General features: G+C 35.4%; 1 protein-coding gene across 4 annotated transcripts in view; it reads left to right on the top strand.

Moving 5' to 3' along the window:
- Positions 1-25,619, top strand: part of IntS1 (integrator complex subunit 1) — a 664,867-nt gene that overhangs the window by 466,369 nt on the left and 172,879 nt on the right. For all 4 annotated transcript variants that reach the window (XM_090410538.1, XM_090410537.1, XM_090410536.1 and 1 more), the window contains exons 36-37: positions 4,268-4,415; positions 18,358-18,621. In XM_090410538.1, coding sequence (XP_090266664.1) covers positions 4,268-4,415; positions 18,358-18,621 — 412 coding nt within the window. The remainder of the gene's footprint in view (positions 1-4,267; positions 4,416-18,357; positions 18,622-25,619) is intronic.

The raw sequence follows: 25,619 nt of genomic DNA, 5'->3' as shown, positions 1-25,619 counted from the left end.
TAGGTCTCCTGCCCTTAATTCTATTGAGTGTATCTGGTATATTCTAAGTATCTTAGATGCCCATAAACGGCATTTGTTTGCTATAGGCTTTTCTCTATTGCATGTGTGTAGTAGAAAAAAAAAAAAATAGAAAGCAGATTTGTTGCTGCTCTAAACACCCCTCCCCAAACTTGAGGGACTCAAGCTTTGCAGTAGCAATGGTTATTATTACTAACTGAGCTCCTGAACACCATTAGAAACAGTATGAAACATCATTGTGAATATTGTAATACACTGAGGAATGACTACATTCCTTATTGAGGCACTTTGATAATCTCATTTTGGCCTCTTGTTTTTGACCATTGTCTTCATACCAATTTGTTTCTGAATTAAACTATTAATTTATAATTTCACCAATTTGATGATGATTATAAATCATCACCAGATTGCATAAAAATTCATCATAGTTTTTGAGTAATTGTGATTTTTCTCTTTGTTCCTTAATTTATGGAACTAATATTTCACACACTTTGTTAAACTATTCAATTTTGTTTCCTGTTTCTTTGTCATTTCCATGTTTTTTTTTTGTTTTGATCCATATAATGACATTGCTATTGAAGATCTTTATTTCAGTTTTATTATAATATTTGTGTGATCACCATATATATTATTCAATTTTCTGAAAACAGAATATGCTTTTGTTAGTTGTATTATATCCTTGTTAGTTTGACTTCAGTATCATTAGCTCTCAAATATGTAAAATTTGTAACTTCTCCTATTGCATGTTGATCAATTTTCATTTTCCTTTTGCATTTCTTGTATAATTTAAGAAATTTGTATTATTCACATTTAAGCTGAACCTTTTTCAGTTGTTTTATGCAGTACTTTTAATTTTGCTTGTATATTAGTGTGTTTTTATGAAATCATAACTGTTACCTGCATAACCTAGATATTCCAGTTGTGATACAGGATTTCATTTTATTCCTCTCCTTTATACCCTTAACATTTTTTATAATATAATCAATGATTATATTAAAACATGGTCCAGACTTCACACATCTCTTTCTCAAACCACTTGGAGGCTATGGAATTATTGACATATATGTCAATAATTCCATAGAATTATTGACATATAGAATTATGGATATAATTCTATATGTCTATATGACATATAGAATTATAGAATTATGGAATTATTGACATATATGTCAATAATTCCATAATTCTATAATGCCTGTAATAACTATTCATCATTCTCCCTCTCTCTCTCACTCAATACTGTCAATTAAAAGCTTTGGTAAAATCTGCAAAGCTTAGATCTATAAGGAGGTTCTAAATTCAATTTCAGTAATATCCCTTAAAGTAAAAAAATTTGAGATGTACTGTACCTCTATTTGTTTTAAACTAACTTATTTGTGCCTTAATATTTTTTTATTTCACTTTTAATCATGTTTATCAAAATTTTCTATAAAAAAAATTGTTTTGTGCATATTGATATGGTACAAATTTTCACATTTGGAAAGAGAAATCGCTTTTCTTTGGAATTATGGTTGTCATCGCTTTCACTATTGTCTAAGTATCTTATTTGTGCCTTAATATTTTTTATTTCATTTTTAATCATGTTTATCAAAATTTTATTTTAAAAAAATTGTTTTGTGCATATTGATAGGGTACAAATTTTCACATTTGGAAAGAGAAATCACTTTTCTTTGGAATTATGGTTGTCATCGCTTTCACTATTGTCTAAGTATCTTATTTGTGCCTTAATATTTTTTATTTCATTTTTAATCATGTTTATCAAAATTTTATTTTAAAAAAATTGTTTTGTGCATATTGATAGGGTACAAATTTTCACATTTGGAAAGAGAAATCACTTTTCTTTGGAATTATAGTTATCATTGCTTTCGCTATTGTCTAAGTATCTTTGCAATTTCTAGTACTTCATTAAAGATTATTATTAATATTACACTGGCACCTCCATGGAGTCTGCAGACTCATCTCAGGCGACCCAAACTATCAGCTCAATATCTGTCGTACCTCTTCTTAAATTTATTGACAAACAAAGCAATCACAACAAACTCTGGCAACCCATTACACTTATTCACCCTTTTAAAAGAAAAAACTAGTCCTTACATCCTTCCTAACCACACTCATACTCAATTTCCAGGAATGATTCCTCTTGATCTTCCTCCCTCTAGCCAAGTGCTGAAATATATTTCTCTTTAAGTAACTGAAAGAGTTCTATCATATCCTCTCTTTCTGCTGTCAACCAACTTTTACACAGACCACTCGCCATCTTGATCACTTGCCTCTGAATCCTCTTCACCACTTCCTCATCAACAAGACCCAGCTCACCAGACCTGAGCACACTAACACTAATCCACTGTGGCCATATCAAGGCCTTATAAAGAGGAATGTTCTTTATTTTTGCTTGTTAATGTATTCCTCACTAATTAAATAATCCTATGAGCTACCTTGATCACCTTAGCATTGTGTTCTCTGGACTTTAACACTATATCCACTAACACCCCCAAATCCCTAGCTTCATGGATGTCCTGGAGTACCCTCCATCAGTGTGGTACACAGTATGTAATCTTTTCATCTCAAAATGCATAACTTGATACCTTTTCACATTAAACTTTGATGCATTATATTTTGCCCAATACTGTCAGTCTATTTAAATCATCCTGTATGCCTCTCTGCATCAACCTCATTAACTGTTATGCTAGCTAATTTTGAATCATCACCAAACAACTTAGTATTTTCCTTCAAATCAGTCCCTGTATCATTTATGCACAAATAAACAATAGTGGCTTAAGACCTGAGCCCTGTGGCACACCACTCATCTGCTTTCTCTTGGATTCTGACCCTCCATATACTATTCTTTGGTCCATCAGCCATCCTTGTACCCATATCACATGATTCATATCCATCCTATTTGCTTCAGTTTGCATAACAGTTCCTGTGGTATCCTGTCAAACACTTGTAATACCCAGCAGTATTGTCATGCAGCCATTCTCTTTATCCATCTCAGCCATCACTATTATAAAAAGTTTGTAAATTACTATGGCTTGACCTACCCTTTACAAAACCATCCTGCCAACCAAATAGTATCATATTCTTATCCACCCATTCTTGAATTCTATTTTTGACTATATTTTCCAATACTTTTACTGCCATTCCAATACTGATTGGTCTAAAAGTAGGTCAATAGGATGCTCTTGATTTATCTTTCTAACCTTGGTTTCAGTCTGATATCGTTTCCTTCAGATCCCCCTTGACTAGCTCCCATGCACTGCTAACATCCTTTCCTTGCAGATTCCTGTGCCATGCTACTGCTTCAAGCTGCCTGCCATAATCACCTCCCAACAACCTTTTTAGACATGGAATAGAAAAAAAAAGTAGTTAGATACTGGATTAGTGATTTGCAAATATGTTATTCATACCTCAAACTGCAGAAGGGGATCCAAAGAAAACTGGATAAAATAAAATGCACACAAATAATAATGGTGAAATGTATGTTGACAATAACTGTTACTAATCAGTGGAATGTTTTAGGTTATATATTTAGATAATTGTATTAAATCAGGTTCCAAAGTAATACAACAATTTATAATAAACAGCAAAAATGATTCCTGAAATCCTTTTTTTTTTACATTTGCTTAATTTCATATGAGAGAAAGTTAGCTCAAAAATATTTTATGACAATTCTACCTATAGAAGGCTACAAATCTATATCAAGATTAGTGTCATTGGTGCACTTAGAAGACTTTAATGTCTAGCAGTTAAGGCCTCAGTAAATAGGATGGTGAGTTTATCCCATGTAATGAAAATCATCTACAATCTAAATGATGTGATATAAATTAGAATTAAAAATAGAAGTAACAAACAACAACAGATTATGCATGTATGTATCTATGCACCTTATGTATATTAACAGTTGCATACAATTCAGATTCTAGACATGTTAATGCAGACTAGTATCTTTAATAACCTGACTTTATAATGTAAACAGATGTTTTCAAAGTAAATTTTTTGTCATTTTCTAGTGAACTGGATGAAAATTGCTATTGCTAGTTAGCTGTAAATTGGATATTCTTGGTCCAGTATTGTTTGCATGTTATAATAGACTAAAAAAAAATAGGGGATCTTTATGAAAATTATACATATATTTTTTAAATTAAAGTCACAGCAGCATTTTTACCACACATGTCAGAACATGCTTCCATTTAATAATTTTATTACAATTAAAGAATTTTTTGCATTTATTTTGTTTTTTGAATTTTAGTAATTAGAAAAGTGGAACAAATGGAGCCGGCTAGATTGGAAGAAGTTTTAAAAGAAGTAGCACGAGACAGAGTTAGTAAAGGAGATACTCAACAACTAGTAATTGCTATGACAAGGTTGCTAGTGGAAACAGTAATGGTTGCAAATAGGTAAGCTAAATGACAGTATTTGAATAGGCAGTTATTTTGAATTTGATCAGTCGTTTTTAAATTGAAATAATTTTTTTCTGTATAGTAATCTTTCAAATGGTGTTACATCTCAAGTAATACAGATGGTGAAAATGATAGATAATTTTCATTATGGACAACCACCCTGCTTATTAGAGATCTGAAGTGGTGTAAAAAAGTTTCATATTGGATTTTTTAGTGTCCTAACTTTTAGCCCGCCCACAGCACTGATGCTGTTGGTTTCCGTTCTATCCATGTGTGGAATTGTCATTTAGAGGGGAGAGGGGGGATCACTAACCATGTTATATATATATTGAATGATTTCTAATATGTTAAGATATAAATTATGTGCCACCAAGATATTTTGTTATATTCCACAGGCATGCAATGCATACAGTTTTTTTACTTTATCACCAGAAATGCAGTTATGTTGAAGCAATCCAAAATTATGTAAAATATTACAGTGTTAGCTTTTTTTTATATTAAATATTATAATGTTGTCATTTTGAAATTCATTACTAGTGTTACATGTTGAAAATGAGCATGCGGCTTCAGCCATAAACAGTACATTTATTAATACCTCATCATAGTGGGCTCATCACTTTCCAGTGTATACCTCAGTAGGTATACTAAGTATTATGGCATTCTAATATTGTATTTAAAGTATAGAGCTGAAGGGCTTCAACTTGGCGTATATAAGATATTAAAATGGAGGATATTCCATTTTAAGATAACTCAAATGCCTATGGTTATATTATCATAATCTCTCTGATTAATTTTTGAAACTTATTTTAAGTTTCTTTCTATATTTAGCTATAAAATATGACTGGATCCATAATATCCTCCATTTTAATATATTGCATATGCAAATTGAAGCCTTTTGACTCTTTTCTGTAGTAATGCACCTACTGAGAGTTCACTCATGATGAATTAACTTTCTGATATAGTATTGCATGGTAGTGGTGAGAAAGTTTTTTTTTCTCTCTAGTGTTTGTTTGGTCTCTGATGAGAAACAACAGTTCAAAACAGCTGTCAGGCCAGTAAAACCTAATTGGAGCACTAATAAAAGGCAAACATATGGGCTCCTAGAAAGAGCCCATATAAGATTGTGTCTTGTAAGTAGTGCAGTCTAAGGGAACTCTGATGCTGAAGGTTATATTGTTCTTTAGAAAATCACTCTTACATTGTGATTATTTTATTTACCCACTCTTGCTTTGTGATTTCAAAAGCTCCTAACGTCTTGGTCTTCTTCTGAATATGTATGATGCTGGATATTTTCTTGTCATTTTCTTATCAAACTCTTTAATCTCCCATGAGGTGAGTGAGTGTGAGAATGACCAATGGAGGGGGAGTTTTAGACTCTGGTTAGTCAATCTCACCAAAAGTTATAGGCATTAGTGAAACTTGGCTGATAGCAGATAATGTTATTACAGAAATAGAACTCACGTGAGGGATATAATATTTTCAAGAGCGATAAAAATGATAGGATGGAGGGGCGGGTGGAACTGATGAAAGCAGATGAACTGCAGCCAAAATGGGGAGGAGTTGTGCATGTGAATGGTGGTTCATTTGAAACAGTTTAGTGTGACATAAAAGGCAATAGGACAAAATATACAGCCGGTCGCTGCTGTAGGCCAGGAGGTCCAATGGGTGATGTTGAAGACATGCATCAGCAAATAGTACGAGTGCAGGTCAAGTAATTAGGTAATTTTTTTGTTTTAATTTTTTTAGATTAGTGCATTTTTACCATGTTATGATGATTTTTATTCTATTTAATACATTTGCTAATATATTTTTCAGACATGTTGTTAAATTATTTTTTTAAAAATGGGATGACCAAAAGTCCAGCTAAACAACAGATGAGCATTAAAGCTAAGGATAACAGTAATGTAGAATCTGGAAATGAGAACCCATACATTGATGACACAAATGAAGAAAAATTGACACTTAAAATTTACAGATTTCAACAAATTATTAAAAAAATTGACCAGTGATAATAATTATAGTGAGAGAGAACATATGAAAGAATTGATTGGAAAAGCAAGAAAAAAAAAAGTGAGAAAGTGAAAATTGTTAGTTTATTACCAAGATACGATAGTAATGAGTTAAGTATACAAAAAATCAAAGGGATAATTTGTTTTGTCTACACATTGGTGAACATGATGAAATTATTGGCATTAGTGAAACTTGGTTAATAACTTGGATATCGTAACTGGAATCGATTCGAAATGGTATAGTATTTTTAATAACGGAAGAGAGAGGTGTGGAGTGGAAATGCTTCTAATGATATTAGATGACTTAAGTCCATTTAGGGATAGAAACTTGTGAAAGCAATAATGATCTTCCATGTAGCAGTGAGATTGAAGCTGTCTGGTATGAAGTGGGGGCTAACAGAATGAAATATAACTAGTTTTGTGGGAAGTTTTCAGTATTGAGACCATGTTATTATATAATTAAAGAGTTTAATAAAAATAAGCAATTAAAACCCAACAAGTTTTGTGAGTCATATAACTTACATCATCAGGGGTACTGGTACCTAAAGGTTTTATGCAAAAAGCCTATTAACAATTAATTACACATGTTAGATGTTTATGATAACTTCACAACTGTAGCATATAATTGATAAACCAGAATACAAATGGCAAATTCATTACGGTGTGCATGTTGGAACATTGGTAGTTGTTGCTGTCACATTCTGTAGTATCATGCATGTTATATCCTTGTCCGTAGCAGTTAAATTTTTGATGAAAGCAGACCATACTTGATGTAAATTTAAGCCGTGATTTTTATTGCATTGTGTAGGGATCCTAAGCATTTGCAAGGCTTCTTTAAATTTTTGTGTAAAATAGTTACGATCAATATATGACACTTTTGTTTGTTTCCAAAGTACTTGATGGCCAGTAGTGTGGAATGCCAGGCCTGATTTATATTCTCTTCTTTTTTCAACATATTTTATGTGTTCAGACATGCTGATCTCTTGACCTTCCTGTCTGGCCTACATAAGAAATGCCACAAGGGGCCATCCCTGGAAGTTACAAAAGGAAACTGTGAGCAAGATTGTGAGGAGTGGTTTCTTTGCATGGAGGGGGGTTGAACCATGGAATGCATTGCCTGATAGAGTGGTGAGAGCAAGAACGATCAATGAGTTTAAGGAGTGGTATGATAGACTTTATGTTTCCTAGGAGGGACCTCCTACGATAAGTCTTGATAGACTTTGTTTTTCTTAGGAAGGACCTCCCGTGATGAGTCTTTTGACTCCATGGAGGCCTGAATAATAATAATAATAAACAGCGCTTGATTTTCTGTAATTTCCTTATTATATGTCTAATATAATAAGGAATAATGTAACCTCTGAAATCTAGCGATTTCAGAGGTTACATTATTTTCAACATTGTCTTTAGTGGAGAAAACCTTTACCTTGACTTCACTGTTCTTGTTAGCATTATGTTTTGTCTGCATTTTTGGTGCCATTTTACAGCTGTATTTAATGTTACAATATCACAATAAAAATATTATAAAAACACTAAATACTGTAAAAACACAAAAATTTACTCTAATATACTATAAAACACTAATTTTCTAGGGAATAAACATTTAATAAAACAGATAAAAGTCACCAATTTTACACGAGTACTAAATTACACCTTGAAAATCAAGTATGTCAATTAAAAGGAATGAAGAACTGAACTACTTCAGACAGAACCTTGTACTTAATGGTTCTGAACTCAAGATGATCAGAAAAATTCTTAATACATTTGCTGCAACTCCTTTACCTAAAATTTCAAGGATGCAAACACGTTGCCTTACATGAAGAATGTCATAGACAAATTGGCTGTGTTGCTCAGCGAGTAAAATGCAAAAGTGGCTTTTTTTACCTTTACAAGAAATATCAAGATTCCTACATCTGCCAATGACACTTTTGTTTGTTTCCAAAGTACTTTATGGCCAGTAGTGTGGAATGCCAGGCCTGATTTATATTCTCTTCTTTTTTCAACATATTTTATGTGTTCAGACATGCTGATCTCTTGACCTTCCTGTCTGGCCTACATAAGAAATGCCACAAGAGCAATGAATCTTATAGACACCGGGTTTTTTCATGGGATGATGTGTAGGTTTTGGCGGATGTAGGAATCTTGATATTTCTTGCAAAGGTAAAAAAAGCCACTTTTACATTTTACTCGCTGAGCAACACAGCCAATTTGTCTATAACATTCTTCATGTACGGCAACGTGTTTGCATCCTTGAAATTTTAGGTAAAGGAGTTGCAGCAAATGTATTAAGAATTTTTCTGATCATCTTGAGTTCAGAACCATTAAGTACAAGGTTCTGTCTGAAGTAGTTCAGTTCTTCATTCCTTTTAATTGACATACTTGATTTTCAAGGTGTAATTTAGTACTCGTGTAAAATTGGTGACTTTTATCTGTTTTATTAAATGTTTATTCCCTAGAAAATTAGTGTTTTATAGTATATTAGAGTAAATTTTTGTTTTTACAGTATTTAGTGTTTTTATAATATTTTTATTGTAATATTGTAACATTAAATACAGCTGTAAAATGGCACCAAAAACGCAGACAAAACATAATGCTAACAAGAACAGTGAAGTCAAGGTAAAGGTTTTCTCCACTAAAGACAATGTTGAAAATAATGTAACCTCTGAAATCTAGCAATTTCAGAGGTTACATTATTCCTTATTATATTAGACATATAATAAGGAAATTACAGAAAGTCAAGCGCTGTTTATTATTATTATTCAGGCCTCCATGGAGTCAAAAGACTCATCACGGGAGGTCCTTCCTAAAAAAAACAAAGTCTATCAAGACTTATCGTAGGAGGTCCCTCCTAGGAAACATAAAGTCTATCATACCACTCCTTAAATTCATTGATCGTTCTCGCTCTCTCCACTCTATCAGGCAATGCATTCCATGGTTCAACCACCCTCCATGCAAAGAAACCACTCCTCACAATCTTGCTCACAGTTTCCTTTTGTAACTTCCAGGGATGGCCCCTTGTCATCACTCCTTCCCACTATTCAACCAAGTGAAAGAACTCCCCAATGTCAACCCTGTAACCACCTCTCAACAGTTTAAAAGTTTCAATCATATCACCTCTCCTTCTATCCACCAAACTCTGCAGTCCACATTCCCTCAGCCAGTCCTCATAACTAACATTGTACAGCCCTGAAACCATCTTTGTTATCTGCCTTTGCACCCTTTCTGTAGTTAATTTATCCCCTTCAAATCCTGGGGACCAAATCTGAGAACAGTAGTCTAAGTGTGGTCTGATCAGAGAGTCTTATACAACAAAATGATAGCTCTTGTATCTCTGCAGGTCAGTGTCCTTCTCATTATTGCAGCAATCCTCTGTGTTACCTTCACCACCTTTGCAATATGTCCCCTAAATTTCAGGTTTCTATCAATCATCAATCCCAGATCTCTTGTCTCCCCTACTTCTTCCACTAGGGTATGCGGCATCCCATCAATGTGTCCCAAACCTGAAGACCTTACATTTTGCTGCATTAAACCGATACCCCCATTCATTTGCCCATCTATCTAGCTTATTCAAATCCTCTTGCAGGGCTACCACATCTGCAATATTACTGATAACTCTTCTCAGCTTTGCACAGAAGAATAAAAAAGTGCAGCAGCAGCAGCAAAATGGAAAACAACAAAGCACGGAATCGGGTAAGTTAGTGCATAATGGATGATGTGAATTATAACAATTATAAGCAGCTGGCCAGAAGAGTCATGAGTGTTGTATGAAAAGAAACTGATTCTGCAATTAAAAGAAAGAATGAATTTGAAAGAATAACTTTACTGAATGCAGATGGTATGTGGGTGACTGATGCAGAAGTGATTGTTTTAACTAATGAGCAGCCATTTTGCTTAAACCCATCACCCTGGTGTATGCAACATTGAGATCACTGCTACCTCATCACTGGATGAAGAAACTCAGGTGTATAAAGAGGAGCTATTAGAGCTGTTGCACAAACTGAATAAGAATTCATCAATAGGAACTGATGGAATATCAGCAGAGATGCTAAAAGAGTGTTCAGCTGAACTGGCTATTCCTTTGTCCAGGCTATACAATTTGAGTGTCAGAACAGGGAAGATTCCTCGAGTGTGGAAAGAATGTATGGTAATCCTATTGCACAAGGGTGGTGCAAAGACCAATGTATCCAACTATCGTCGCCCAATCAGTGTCTTAGGAGTGGGGATGAAGATTTGGAAGCATTGGCTAGGGCTTATATTCAGAAATTACTTGACAGAGAATCTCTACTTTGTGATGAACAGCATGGGCTTACTAAGGGATGGTCATGTTTTAGCAACTTGCTCACATTCTATAATAGTGTTACCCACCGAGTTAGACAAAGGGAATGGATACATTATGATACTTTTGGATTTTGCTAAGGCTTTTGACAGAGTACAGCATGGAAGACATAAATTGGAGAATATGGGATTGGATTATGGAATATTGGCATGGAGAAGAGGATGGCTGAGTGACAAATATCAAAAAGTCATGCATGGGAGATGTGATCTCCAAGATTCAAGGTAACCAATGATGTGCTTCAAGGAGCAAACTTTGGTTCACTGTTATTCAATCTGTACATTGGGAAGAATTTGACATGTGACATACAGCTATTGCTGATGATGAAATATAGGTAGGGTAATCAGGAGAGCTGTTGATATGCTCTACTTGGAGAATGATTTGAATAGGCTGAAATTGTGGACATATGAAAATGGCTATCAGTTCATTGTCAATGTTCATTTTGGTGTAATTAGATATCCAATGCCATATTATATTGGTGGGATTGTACTAGAAGAAACTGATCAAGCTAGGGTCTTATCAAACTGATCTTATCTGCTAAAACTCCAGTGGAGTTTTAGCAGATAAGACCTCACTTGGACTATTGTGTGCAGGTCTTGTCTCCTGGTTTCCATGGTGATTCTGATACAGTGGAGAGAGTGCAAAGGAGAGTGTCAAAAATGATATCAGGATTGTGGAATACAATCATGAAGACAGATTGAATATTTGTTGGCTGCAGACATTAGCAAACAGGAGGAAGAGGGGTGATATGATTGAGAAAGTTACAAACATCTGAAAGGGTTATACAGAAGGTGGAGAGGATGTTGCGAGTGGGAACACTGAATGTTGGAAGCATGACTGGAAGGGGAAGAGAGGTGGCAGACATGATGAGGAAGAGGAAGTTGGACATTTTATGTGTGCAGGAGACAAGGTGGAAGGGGGGACAGGCAAAGGAACTGGGAGATGGATATAAATTGTTCTGCTCTGGAGCGAATAACGAGGGAAGAAATGGTGTAGGAATTGTGGTGTGTGACAGAATGAAGGGTGAAGTACTGGACGTAGGTAGAAGGAATGACAGGATCATGCGAATGAAATTGGATCTTGGAGAAGAGCGGGTGGTCGTATTATGTGTATATGCCCCGCAAGTTGGTTGTACAGTAGAGGAAAAAGATGAGTTCTGGAACGTGTTAGATGAAGAAATGAGGGAATTGGAAGAAAATGAGATGGTGATTGTCAGAGGAGACTTGAACGGACATATAGGAAGACAGAATAGAGACTGTGAAAGGATGCATGGTGGCCACGGAGTGGGAATGATGAACCAGGAAGGAGAGAGGGTTGTGGACTTTGCAGTAGCGTTTGATCTGGCAATTGTGAACTCGTTTTTCTACAAGAGGGAAGAACATTTGATAACATTTAGGAGTGGTAACAACAGTTCACAAATTGACTACATTTTGACTAGAAGAAAACATCTTAAGGTTGTGACAAATTGTAAAGTAATTCCAACAGATCAAGTAGTACAACAACACCGACTGCTGTGCGCAGACCTTAAAATAAGATCGAAGATAAGAACTTCTGGATGCTGTGGGATGAAGACAATTAAGTGGTTTCACTTAAAAGAGGAGAGTGTGAGGAATCGTTTTAGGGAGAGGGTGTTAGAGAGGATTTCGGATGGACTGGAAAGTGTACAGGATTGGTGGAAACATTATTCAAAAGTAATCCTGAGCTGTGCAATCGAGGTGCTTGGTGAGACATCTGGAAAGTTTAGAGAGCAGAAGGAGGGTTGGTGGTGGAATAATGATGTACAAGTGGCAGTGACAGCTAAGAGGAAGGCAAAGCAGAAGTGGGATGAGTCAAGAGTGGAAGAGGACAGAGAGGTGTACAAAGAGAGAAAGCAAGAAGCCAAGAGAGTTGTGGCACAGGCGAAGGCCATGGCATATCAAGATCTGTATGATCAATTAGAAACAAAGGAAGGACAGAGAAAAATTTACCAACTAGCGAAATGTAGAAATAAAGCAGCAAAGGACATCTTACATGTGAAGCAGATCAAAGATACTGAAGGAAGAGTATTATGGAGGGATGTGGACATAAGAAACAGATGGAAAATATACTTTGAGGGACTTTTGAATGAGGAAAATGCAAGGACTCTCAGAGGAGATGGGCAGCCTTCTGAGGGGATGGTGCAGAACATCAGTAGAGTGGAAGTGATGGAGGCCATGAAGAGGATGAGGAATGGAAAATCGGTGGGCCCGACAGAATTCCAGTGGAGGCATGGAAGGCACTGGGGGAAGAGAGAATTGACCTGCTGTGGGACCTGTTCATGAAAGTTTGCCAACAGGAAAATATACCCGAGGAATGGAGGGAGAGTACTCTTGTCCCCATCTACAAGGGTAAAGGGGATGCACAAGACTGTAAAAATTACAGAGGAATAAAGTTGATGTCCCATACAATGAAGATCCTAGAAAGGGTTCTTGATGGTAGATTGAGGAAGGAGGTGGAGATTGCAAAGGAACAATTTGGATTCATGCCTGGTAGATCAACAACAGATGCTATCTTTGGGTTACGGCAGATGATGGAAAAATATCGAGAGAAACAAAGGGAGCTACATCTGGTATTTATTGATCTGGAGAAAGCATACGATAGAGTGCCAAGGCAAGAAGTCTGGAGGTGTCTGAGGGAGAAGAAGGTGCCGGAGAAATGTCAGGTTGGTGCGGGAAATGTACAGAAATGTGAAGACAAGTGTTCGGACCTGTTTGGGACAGACAGAAAGTTTTCAAGTAACAGTTGGCTTGCATCAAGGGTCAGCATTAAGTCCGTTTCTGTTTAATATTGTGATGGAGGTGGTAACAGAGAAGGTGAGAGAAGATGCGCCTTGGACAATGTTGTATGCTGATGACATCTTGTTGTGTGTAGATTCGAGAGAAGAAGCGGGAACTAAACTGGAAAGATGGAGAAAAGTACTGGAAGAGAGAGGTATGAGACTGAGCAGAAGTAAGACAGAGTATATGTGTTGCGCAGTCGGCGGCGGCCAGGAGACAAATCTGGTGCTGGAAGGAAATGTCATCAGGAACGTGAGAGACTTTAGATACTTAGGTTCAACAGTGGAAGAAGATGGAGGAGCTGAGAAGGAAGTGGGATGCAGGATACAAGCGGGTTGGAGGAACTGGAGGGAGATGGCTGGAGTGTTATGCGATAAGAGGGTGCCGATCAATCTGAAAGGCAAAATTTATAGGACAGTAGTGAGGCCAGCTATGACATATGCTATAGAAACTGTAGCCCTGAGGAAAAATAACATCAGCAGGATGGAAGTAGCAGAGATGAGAATGCTTAGGTGAATGTGTAGTGTGACCAGAGAGGATCGTCTGAGAAATGACTATGTCAGGGGAACAGTGAAAGTTACGAACTTAGGAGCAAAAATACAGGAGGCAAGGTTGAGATGGTTTGGTCATGTGATGAGGAGGGAGGACGAATATGTGGGAAGAAGGGTCATTCATGCAGATGGATGTGCAAGGAAGGCGGAAGCATGGGCGACCAAAGAAGAGATGGAGGGAACTGGTAGAAGAGGACTTGGATGTGGTGACAGCCCAAGACAGGAAGGTGTAGAAGAGACTCATTACAAACAGTGACCCCACTTAAGTGGGAGAAGCTGCAGAAGAAGAAGAAGACTGTGTGTAATGTAACTCAGCTTGTCCTGTATATTTGTATATGCTTCAGATGATGATCTTAATATGAAGATCGAAACGTCAGGAAATTGAAAGAGTTATTTATAACACTGTTGTAAAGTCCATAATTTCTGAAATGAATGCTGATCACCGTGTCACACTAAAAGAATGGATTATGATAATTCATGGAAATTCGACCCACAAGCGATGCAATCAATATGGTAAGCTGAAGATTCATGTTTTTGGTTTGATCAATCGAATGGCTTTTTTAAAACAGTGTAGTTACATCAATATCATTCCGGATTGCATCAAACTAAAGAGAAAGTTTACTCAGCAAAGATGCAACGAATATACCACCACATAGACGAAGCTCCACTCAGAAAACAGAACCAGGCTACTAGAAAGAACTTAGCTGTTACTGACAACCAGGTACAAAATGTAAATCTGAACTTTCAAGTTACTTGAACTCAGATATTTGGATGATCCTCAAAAAGATTAAAGGCAACATGGCGAACGATATCCTTCAACGAAGAAAGAAACTCTCATTTCCAAATTTCATAGACTAAAAGATCGTCAAAACCAACGGCATATTCAAATTCCTCCACATTGAACGGTAACAACCTACCAGAAGCAAGAAACAACAGGAGCCACCAATCGTCTGCAGGTAACAGTAAAGTAGTTAACCTATCCAACCATACCTTTAACAAAGATGAACTCGCTACTTAACAAAGGTATAAATTTTGCGGTAGCTCCAAGTTCGATAAACAAACTGGATTTTATTTGTAATATTAAAAGAGGCTTAAGATTCATCCCAAATAACATAGCAGACAAAATAAGTTTAGAAACTGCCAACATTTTAAATATAAATCATAACAAAACAATAATAAGCAACTTTACAAAACACGAATTACCAGCGTTGAAATCATTAAAATCAAATCTGGACATCGTAATAACTAGAGCCGATAAAGGAAGTGCCACCGTTATTCTAAACCGAACCAATTATTTAGAAAAAATGAATCTGCTAGTCTCGGACAATACATACAAACTCATTAACTGTGACCCAACCAATAGAATAAAAAAGAAAACAGATAAACTACTTAAATCAATTACTACATGGCCCAAAGATACGATCAAAAAACTGCTTCCGCACTACGCTCGTTCCTCGAGAATTTACGGGCTACCGAAAAAACACAAACAAAACACACCACTCCAGCCGATAGTCGAAGGGATAGATAGCCCAAATTTTCACCTGACCAAGAAATTAGTGGCAATACTCAAGGAGTTGGTAGTTCATTCCTCCTATATCAGAAACACAACACTTCATAAACATAATCAAAGACATTATTAGAAAAGGATGATTTATTAGTCAGTTTTGATGTCTCTGCCCTCTTTACGAATGTCCCAATCAATGACACAATCCTTTTACAGAACAAATTCCCTCCAGATATCACGGGGCTCTTTGCGCACGTATTACGTTCTGGTTATTTTGTATGGCAAAACGCTTTCTACCTACAAAAAGAAGGCACAGCCATAGGCTCACCATTATCCCCCCTATTGCTAACTTTTATATGGAACATTTTGAGCAACATGCTTTAGATTCCTCTCCTTTAAAACGTAAAGTCTGGCTTAGATACGTTGAAGATGTTTTCGTGATCTGGTCCCATGGCCACTAGACACTAGCCACATTCCTTAGCCACCTAAACAAACAACACAAACAGTTCACAATTGAGATTGAAAAACAGAACACACTTCTGTTTCTAGATACACCTGTCACACGTCTTCCCTTTGGCAATCTTTCCTTCAGTGTTTACCGGAAACCAACACATACTGGCTAATATATACACATAAACTCCTACCAACACAAAAACTAGGCGTCATTAATACTCTAAATTCAGGGCTTTGAAGATCTGCTTCAATGAACATGCACTGAAAGACGAATTTAAAGTTATCAGCAAATACTTTTTCTAAAAAATGGTTACAGACAAAACACTATTAACAAAATTCTCTACCAGACCTCAATAAAAAAAACAAAGATAAACCCGACTACAATAAAACTATAACCATTCCTTACATTAAAGGGACATCAGATAAAATAAACAGAATACTACAAAAATACAACCTCAAAGCCACCTTTAAACCTCCTGCAAAATTAAAAAGCTTACTCAACTCATCCAAAGACCCACTGGCCCACCCTGGAGTGTACCGTATTTATTGCACCTGTAACATACCATATATAGGGGAAATAGGATGCACAATTTCTATCAGACAAAAAGAACATAAATGACACATTAAGCTTGCCTTTCTGATTATGCCCTTGAACACCTTACATAGAATTGACTGGAAAAGCACCAGTTGTTTACATCACACCAAAACATGGTATGAATGCAAATTTAAGGAAGCCTGTGAGATTATTATCAACCACCTCAATCTGAACAATAATGATGGTCTAAAATTCCCAAACATATGGAAGGCACATATTCGACCCACGGAACCTTCCTCTTTAAGAGTAACTATAAACAACACTGTAGACAATCCAGGATCCTAAATCAAAAATAACAATTGTAATGCTAAAAATAGGACATCATTGTTACTGAAAGAAAACTATCTATAAGAAAGAATGTTTGCTCATGTTATCATAAATAGAATTTAGCTTGATGTAGTTTCTAAATAATTAATTAATTTGTTTTTTTGTTTTTTTTCACTAGAGGTCATGCCAGTATAATAACCTGTGATCTAATCATTGTTTCTCTAGCTTACTGTATGTAATGTAACTCAGCTTGTCCTGTATATTTGTATATGCTCCAGATGATGATCTTAATGTGAAGATCGAAATGTCGAGAAATTAAAAGAGTTATTTATAACACGGTTGTAAAGTCCATAATTTCTAAAATTAATGCTGATCACTGTGCAATACTAAAAGAAAGTATTTGAAGAAGTAAGGTCTTTATATTATCCTTGATCCCTAAGTTAAGAGAGTCTGAAATGTTCTCCTCCAAAGACCATTTCTGACTCTTAGGATATTCAGAGGGGTTACTTTATGGAGTTTGACTGCTGTTGATGCTGTATCTTAAAAGCAGTATTCTTAGACTCATGTTTCGTTATTAGTCATTTATGTCAAACCTTATTTTTAGGAAAGGGTTAGCAGATCTTTATTCTTAGACTCATGTTTCATTATTAGTCATTTATGTCAAGCCTTATTTTTAGGAAAGGGTTAGTAGACCTTTGAAATCTAAAGTTAACCCTAGAATAATTCTAAAAAATTGAGCCATGTATCAAAGCTGTAGGTATATCGTAATATATCAAATGAGCAGGAACATTTTAATAGAAACTTTGTTTAATTTTAGTTTTTAAAAATATTGATTACATCCAAGTATAAATTTACACACGTTTTTTATTTTTATTTTATGACAGTCCCTCCAAATGTATAACTTTAGTATGTTAGTTCCATATCTGTGATAAGTGTTATGTAACCCAGGAATCTTTTTCTAGAGACCAAACATAGTATCACTCAACCAAAACATAATTACAGTTGATAACATTTGATACATAACTGATAATTGGATGGATTTCCAACCGTCCTAATCTTGAGTATGTGGTTGACATTCAGAATGTAACTGAAACAAAGCAAGAACTGAAGTCACTCCTAGTGTAGGATTATAGACTCTCAGCCATTTGGTTAACTTAAGCCATTTGGTTAGCCATTAAGTTTACTAATGTGGGTTGGAATCCCATTGTTGCATGATGTTTGTTAATGTCTCTAGGTAAGATGATTTTTGTCTAGGTGTGAGACTAACCCTGCTTGTTGGAGAATGAAGTGATTTGATGGGGGTGGTCAGGCTATGGCTTGGTAGTGGTACTAAATGTGTGCTACAGGGCTTTCGACCTTGGGAACTGTTGTTAAAATAATAAATAAGTTGTACATGGTGTTGACATATACAGTATTTCTTTTTTCCTACTTTTAGGAAAAAGCCTCTAGAATCTTCTAAGTTTTGTTTACTTGTTGATTGGCTGGAACAGTGTGAACCTGATCTCATAGCATTATGTCCGGAATCCCAACGACAGCTTCTTTTCTCCAAACAGCGGTATGGTTCTGGAAGTCAAGAGAATAACATTTTTGTACCTTTTCGTCCATACCTTCTAGCTTTACTGACTCACCAAGCTGGCTGGGAAACATTACATTACTGTATTGATTTTTTGCTGCAGCCATGTACAGGAAATAATAACATGTAAGTAAGATTCAGTATTGGAATCAAAATAGGATGAGTTGTAAAAGTTTATTGAATGTTTTGCTAATCCTTCAAAAAAATAATCAAAATTACACACTTTTTTCCCCATTACAAATTTTTCAATGCTGATTAAGAAAATAGTTTTAGTTTTTTCTATCACAGTTTTTTATTTCCAATTTTATTAAAAATAAGTTTATATATATATATATATATTATCATATTCAGGTATAAAAAGAGTTTAGGTGTACAAAATTTATTCACTGCCTGCATACTGTAGTCATGAAGATGTTGCAGCTTTTGTCCTTCATTTTGGAAAGACCTGGGTTTGAATCTTCTCATGTAAGGAACCTTGTAAGAGCTTTTTTCACCTGAAGGTGAGTTAGCCAGTAGGTAGGTGGCAGGCTTCTCCCTCATGGAAAATTAGGTAAAAACTTCCCAAAAATATGCAAACTGGTCAGATCAACACTTGCTACTAATAGACACAATATGACAACTTCATGTCCATAGTCACTTTAGCCGAAATTTGAGCCAGATCAGTTTCAAAATTGCATGAATTTCTTGTTCATAAATTTACTTTTACCATTCATATCCAGGAGTAATCTGTTTTATGCTAAATCCCACCCATGAAATAAGCGAAATAACAGCATTACACCAGTATAAAATTATACTTTATTAAGCAATGAAATGTTTCATTGCTTAATGTCCAGCAACATCTTCAGGATGCTTTAACTAGAGAAAAACAAATGAGAAAGCTCTGAAGACTCACAGAGACAGTTACTGTAAACTTTTGAAAAAGTGACACCATTTGAAAATTGGATGGTGCCACTTTCAAATTTTCCATAAATTTCTATTGTCAAATAATGGAAATATGGATGAAACTTCTACAAGCTTTGATATGATAAGCAATAAAACAGTGGAGTCTAAAGGTAGTAAGAGTGTGCTAGTTCGAAGTACAGGTCATGAAAAAACAAAGTTTACGGTTGTGTTGTCATGTTTGGCTGATGGAACCAAGTTAAAACCAGTGATCATCTTCAAGCGTAAAACTAAACCTAAGATAAAATTTCCTTTGGGTGTTGTAGATTTTCATGAAAAAGGATGGATGGATGAAACTGGTGTGAAATTATGGATAAATAATGTGTGGAACACTTGACCAGGCGGTATAATGAAGAAACGCAGTTTATTAGTATGGGATATGTTTCATAGTCATTTAACTGAGAATACTAAAAGTCTTCTAGAAAAAAATAACACAAAAATTGTTGTTATATCAGGTGGTTTAACTTCTATATTGCAACCACTAGACGTCTGCTTGAACAAACCATTTAAAGATCACATGCGAGAAGAGTGGAATAATTGGATGTTGACTGGTGAAAAATCATTTACAAACGGTAGATCTATGCATGCTGCATCACTTGATATATTGTGCAATTTTGTGATTAAAGAATGGAATAAAGTAAAAGTAGAGACTGTAATAAAATCATTTAAAAAGTGTGGTATTACAGTCTCTACTTTTACTTTATTCCTGAATTTATTTTACGGAAGATGATCTGTTGTGGGACACTGATGATGATGAAAACAAAATCAATTCACTGGATTCGAACAAAAAATTAATCTGATTTGTTTATAAACACTGCCTATTTTCTTATATAATGATGTATTGTAACTACCTAAATGTTCATCCAAGAAATTGAGCTTCCATTTTTATATTCGTCATATAAGACGACCCATGATTTCAAAGGGTTTTCTGTAGTATTTGAGAGTCGTCTTATATGCCGACATATACGGTATATCAAATTATATTTACAAATGGTATATAATCAAAATAGGACATAATCCATTTTAAAAAAATATTTGAAGTAACATACATTCGCATAAAGTAGTGCATACTGTGACATGTTGAAAAATGCATCGTCAAATTCATGATGTGTGCCCTCAAGAGATCTACAGGATACTATGATAGTGCAACATGAAAATCTTACACTGACTTCCTAACAACAGTTTTCCTCCAAATTATTCTGAACTCCAGTTTTATCAGATTCTTATTTCAGTCTTCTAGGGTGCTTCTGACTGCCTCAGTCAGCCTAGATTTTGGTCTTCCCCTAGGTCTTTTTCCCACCATCCAGGCATCAAGCACCTGTTTTGCTAACCTTTCCTTTCTCATTCTGTTTAAGTGGCCATGTTATCTGAGAATACTAACAATGTCAGGTTCCTTCCAATAGCTTGATTTTTAATAATTCTACCACTGATGCCATCTGTTTGCTTCACTAATTTTTCTCTTACATCAGTGCACACTAAACTAATATGTGTACCAAAAACAATAAGCAGTGAGTTTATTAGTAGTGCATGGCTCAGTTTTTCAGTACCTCCTGAAAAATACTGCCATTTTTCTGAGTGTAGTTCTTAAAAAAGTTGCATGTATTTTTTAAAACACAATCCAGAAATGATAGTACAGTTAAACACCTGAGCTATCTAGCATATTTTCTGTTTGTAATTTGTTGTCACACATCACTTTCATATTACTGCTGGCATAGAAAATATCTGATGAATGAATGAGGAATGTCTAAGTGTAATTGCAAGATGAAATTGTGTAAGACATGGTCCTAGTTTGTGTTTACAGTGCCATGTCACCATATAACCTTGCTTGATTTGTTGAAAATATATGATAAGAAGTTATTGCCAAGATAAAGCATCAAAGCTAATGACAGCCCATATGGCATTCTATAAAGTTATTGGCAGCAAGGCATGTTTATCCTTGCAATTTAAGAGTGATGTCACTGAAGTGTTCATTCTCCTCGATTTCAGAACTTCTAGCTGACCTTTGTAATCTTTACTGCAGGAGATCTTAGACACACCAGAACATTTCTGAAAAGGAACAGTATCTTTTGGGGTCATGTAAAAAACTTCAAAATATTGGAGTAATTTGAAGGAGGAGGTTCTGGTGTCTTCATTTTTTAATATATAAGCTATATGTCTAGAGGTCATACTAATTTAGTAGAGCTGACTATTTATATGATATCTGTTGTGCATCAGTATAGCATATTTTTCAGTAAATAGCAATTTTTTTGCTATTTACTGAAAACAATATTTTTTTTACTATTTCACTTGGCATGAGCAAGTGAAATAACTTGCATGAGCAATAAAATTGAAATGATCATTAATGCCAGGGGAAAACATTTTGAAGTAAAGAAGATGAAGTATAGCCAGTAAGGATAGTTAAAGATCTAATGGTTGAACTAGTTTAAAGGAGGGAAGTCAGTCAGTAGCATCCACTGTAGGATGGAGAGAATGATTTGATTTATGAATTTTGGATAAAAACTACATCTTATTTTCATGTGCACTGCTCAGCTGAACTAGCTTCATTATTCTGTCACTTTCCCTTAAAGATTGCAGCTGGTAGTTCACTGCTCAACTTTAGACCTGAACCAACCTTTCAGCGTCTTGTTTCATTTCATCTACCTCCATTCTTTGGATCAGTCTTATTCATGCTGTATTTACCCCAATAGCATAATCTCTAGCTATTCAAGAAACATGCCAATAGATTTTGTGTTCTTCCTACTACTTCATATCCACACACAGCATGCCAATGTGCTATGGTATTTGCAACCTCTCCTGTGGGATCAATGCTTATTTTTAAAATATAATAATATTTTTTTTAAACTAATAACTTGCACATCTTTTCTTGTTTTTTATGCATTCCTTCATATTAGTTTATGCACATCCTTACATTCTAATAGGGTTTAGAAGTCATCTAGTCAACATTCTGAACAGAAATTGAGTAAGTGGGGGACAAATTTCAATGCATGTTGTGAAACCACTCCCCTACTAGAGCAGGCTTCTGTATTATGTTAAAGATAAATAAAAATGCAAAAAAAAAAAAAAGAATTATATAAATTAATAAAAAATATGTATATAAAATTCTTAGCTCACCCATGTATACTGTAAGGTGGTTTTACAATTTTTAATGAGTGGGAGGTAGATAAAATTTGTTACCATTTGCTCTTTAGGTCTCCAAGAAGAACCAGTTTTTAATTTTTCTTTCTGTTGCTTGCCCTCACTTGTGACTCAAAAAAAAAAAAAAAAAAATTTTCCTCTACTTCTTTCCTTTAGAATTTTCCTTGTGTAAATACTGCACAAACTCCCCACCACCACCACCATGTGTAAGCCTTGTTTCACTAACAAGTGTGTTACAGTTCAAGATAAAAATTCAGCTTACATGCAACCTGCAACATCTGTAATAAACCAACAAATCTAAATCTGCCTTTGAAACAGCTAGATGCAGAAAATTTACCTCCTGTACATATTCCATTTCAGCAAACTTGTGCCTCCCCAAGTCAATTTGGTCCCATTTGTATTCTGTGCTGCTTCCACCTCTCTTGCCTTCAAACATAAAGCAGACCTCCAAGTGAAACCCTTTTCTTCCAATTGTATAGATGACTAAGACAAATCACCTCCTATACCAAGAAAAACTTGCTGCATTTTACCTCTGATCTGTTGACAGAAACTCACTAGAAGAGTCTTAATAGCTTAGTGCCAACTGTGATCAGAATTTGTATTCTAAAATTAAAACCTATCATGTGTAGGTTTTAATATGTAGTCTGTACAAGTTGTCATGTTCATCAGACTCCTAGTCAACAGCATGAAAGTAAGTGTTGCTTTAATGGATAAATTTGCTATAGTGAATTTCTTTTCACATAACATTGTGGAGCTTTGATTGGAACTTTTCAATCGTGTTACAGTGAGTTAGTTTGTTATAGTAGTATTTCCTGTAATAAACTATTACTATAGCAAATACCTGTATTTAACTCATCCTCCACACAAATGGGGGGGGGAGATAAAAGTCAGTCGTTAAAGTATTGTCCCATAGATCTCACTTCTTCTTTCAAAAACAATGGGAAAAGGTTAACAACTAGATTCTTAGTAGTTGCAACCCACCATTAATTAAGTGATTACCATATGGATTCAACTACTCTCACTCCATAGTCGATCTCTTGGCTACCCACTTTTGGACACAAGTCATTGAAAGATTTGAAGAAACTTTGTGGTCATTCATTTCTAGAGAAGTTAATTGTTAAGCAGATCATCTTATCATCTGCCTTTCTTTATTTGCTCTTTGGTTGGAAGTTGCTCTCCATTCGTTATTGTCAATTTTCTGATATGAAAATTGATGTAGTGCTCTGGCTAGTATGACAGCATTGCATGATTATGTTTACGTTATTCATTTCCTATTAACAATAGGAAATTTTTTTCCTCTTGTTAATAGGAAGTTTTCTTCCAAATTAATGCATTACTTGCACTAATTTGCATTCAACACTCCAGTATTATTGTATCTAGAAATTTGTTCTAGCAAGGCACTTCTGACTGAATCAGTCCACCTAGACTTTGGTCTTCCTCTGGGTCTCTTTCCTGCCATCTTAGCATCAAATACCTGTTTTGCTAACCTTTCCTCACCCATTCTATTTTTAAGTGGCCATATACCACCTTAGTTTAGCTCTACTTACACATTCTTGAGAGCTAACAATGTCAAGTTCCTTTCTAATATCTTCGTTTTTAATATGATTCTGCCATTGCCTATTTTTCTCAGAATCCTCATATCTGTGGTCTCTAGCCTTTGATCAAGTGCTTTATTTTTTATTTATTTACTTTTTTTTATTGTGGTTCCCACCCATGAAAAGTTATTAGTAAACCTTTAGTACATCTGTACCATGGGTGGGCTAAGAATTTTTTTTTTCATTTCTTATCAATTTTATATTTCTTTCTGCCTATTTGCATTGTTTTGGTTTCTTTATTGCTAATTTTCATGCCAAATTTGTTGAAGCTGTTTTTCAATTCATTTAGAGAACCCTGGATAGTTACACTGGATTTGTTCAGGAGTACAACATCATCTGCATAAAGCAAAGATCTGAGTTTGATATCTCCCATTCTAATATTAGATTTACTGCCACTTTCATTCATAATATTATTATTATTATGTGATACCTCCAAGGACTCATCACGGGAGGACATTCTACTCCACTACCCTACACACACATCTAACCATCTCCCCCTACTACTTAATTTTCCTACTATGTACAACTACCAGCAACACCATCTACTGCCCATCACTTACAACAACAGCATTTTTTTGTGTGTAAATTGCATGTTGTCTTGCCTGTACGTGGAATGAAAAAATTGAGTTTTCAAAGATGGAGCTTATATCCAGACAGTAATATTATTCACAAGTTGTAGTGGGCAAAAAAAGACTTGATATTCATTATTTGGCCTTAAATACATGTTCTCAAATGGCAGAAATTTTCCATAGCTATGAACTGGATACTGTAATGAACTACTTCTCCAAAAAAGCAACGTGATTAATTGTTGAGCAAACAGCCAGTCAAGTTAAAGACCACTTTTTAACTTGTATTGCTCAGATGCTAACCTGCTATTGAAAAAATTGTGCAATCTATCTTTTGCAAGACAGTTAATATTGCCAGTGTATGAAATTATTGCCTCTTTATGTGACTCACCTATTAAAAGTGGTGCTGTAGGAGGAGTCCAAAAAATGACATCGCATGACTGTAGCCTTGTAATGCTAGCATTGAATAGTATGGATGCAGCCTCTTCAGCATGCAATCTTTATCCAAGCATATGCACTATATGCTCAGTTTATATGCTTGGGTTGAAAGGCCAAAAGTAATAATCCAGCCAAGGGAATGAGACATAGAAATCTCTGATGTCATTCCACTTGGCATTCTTATAATGATGATGGTTGGATTGTTGTATGGGTGTTGCTCAGTGGGAGAAGCGATAAACAAGATTGTGGTCTGAATTACCAGATGAGGTTATCTGGTACTCTGGTGGGCATGTGAACACTTTGTATCGAGTTGTTTGTGATGGCAAATGTCTCAGCATGAATGTGAAAATTGCCAAGGAAGATAAAGATAACCTCACTGTTAGAAAAAAAAGTTCGAATGAAGGATGTCGACTTTCAAGGAGAGGACATTGAAGAGTTCAGAGTCGATGGT

This window comes from Typopeltis vanoorti, chromosome 20, assembly GCF_054136105.1.
Source record: "Typopeltis vanoorti isolate ZY-2024b chromosome 20, IOZ_Tvanoo_1.0, whole genome shotgun sequence".
Taxonomy (NCBI): Eukaryota; Metazoa; Arthropoda; class Arachnida; order Uropygi; family Thelyphonidae; genus Typopeltis; species Typopeltis vanoorti.
This window is presented reverse-complemented; position numbering and strand designations above follow the sequence as displayed.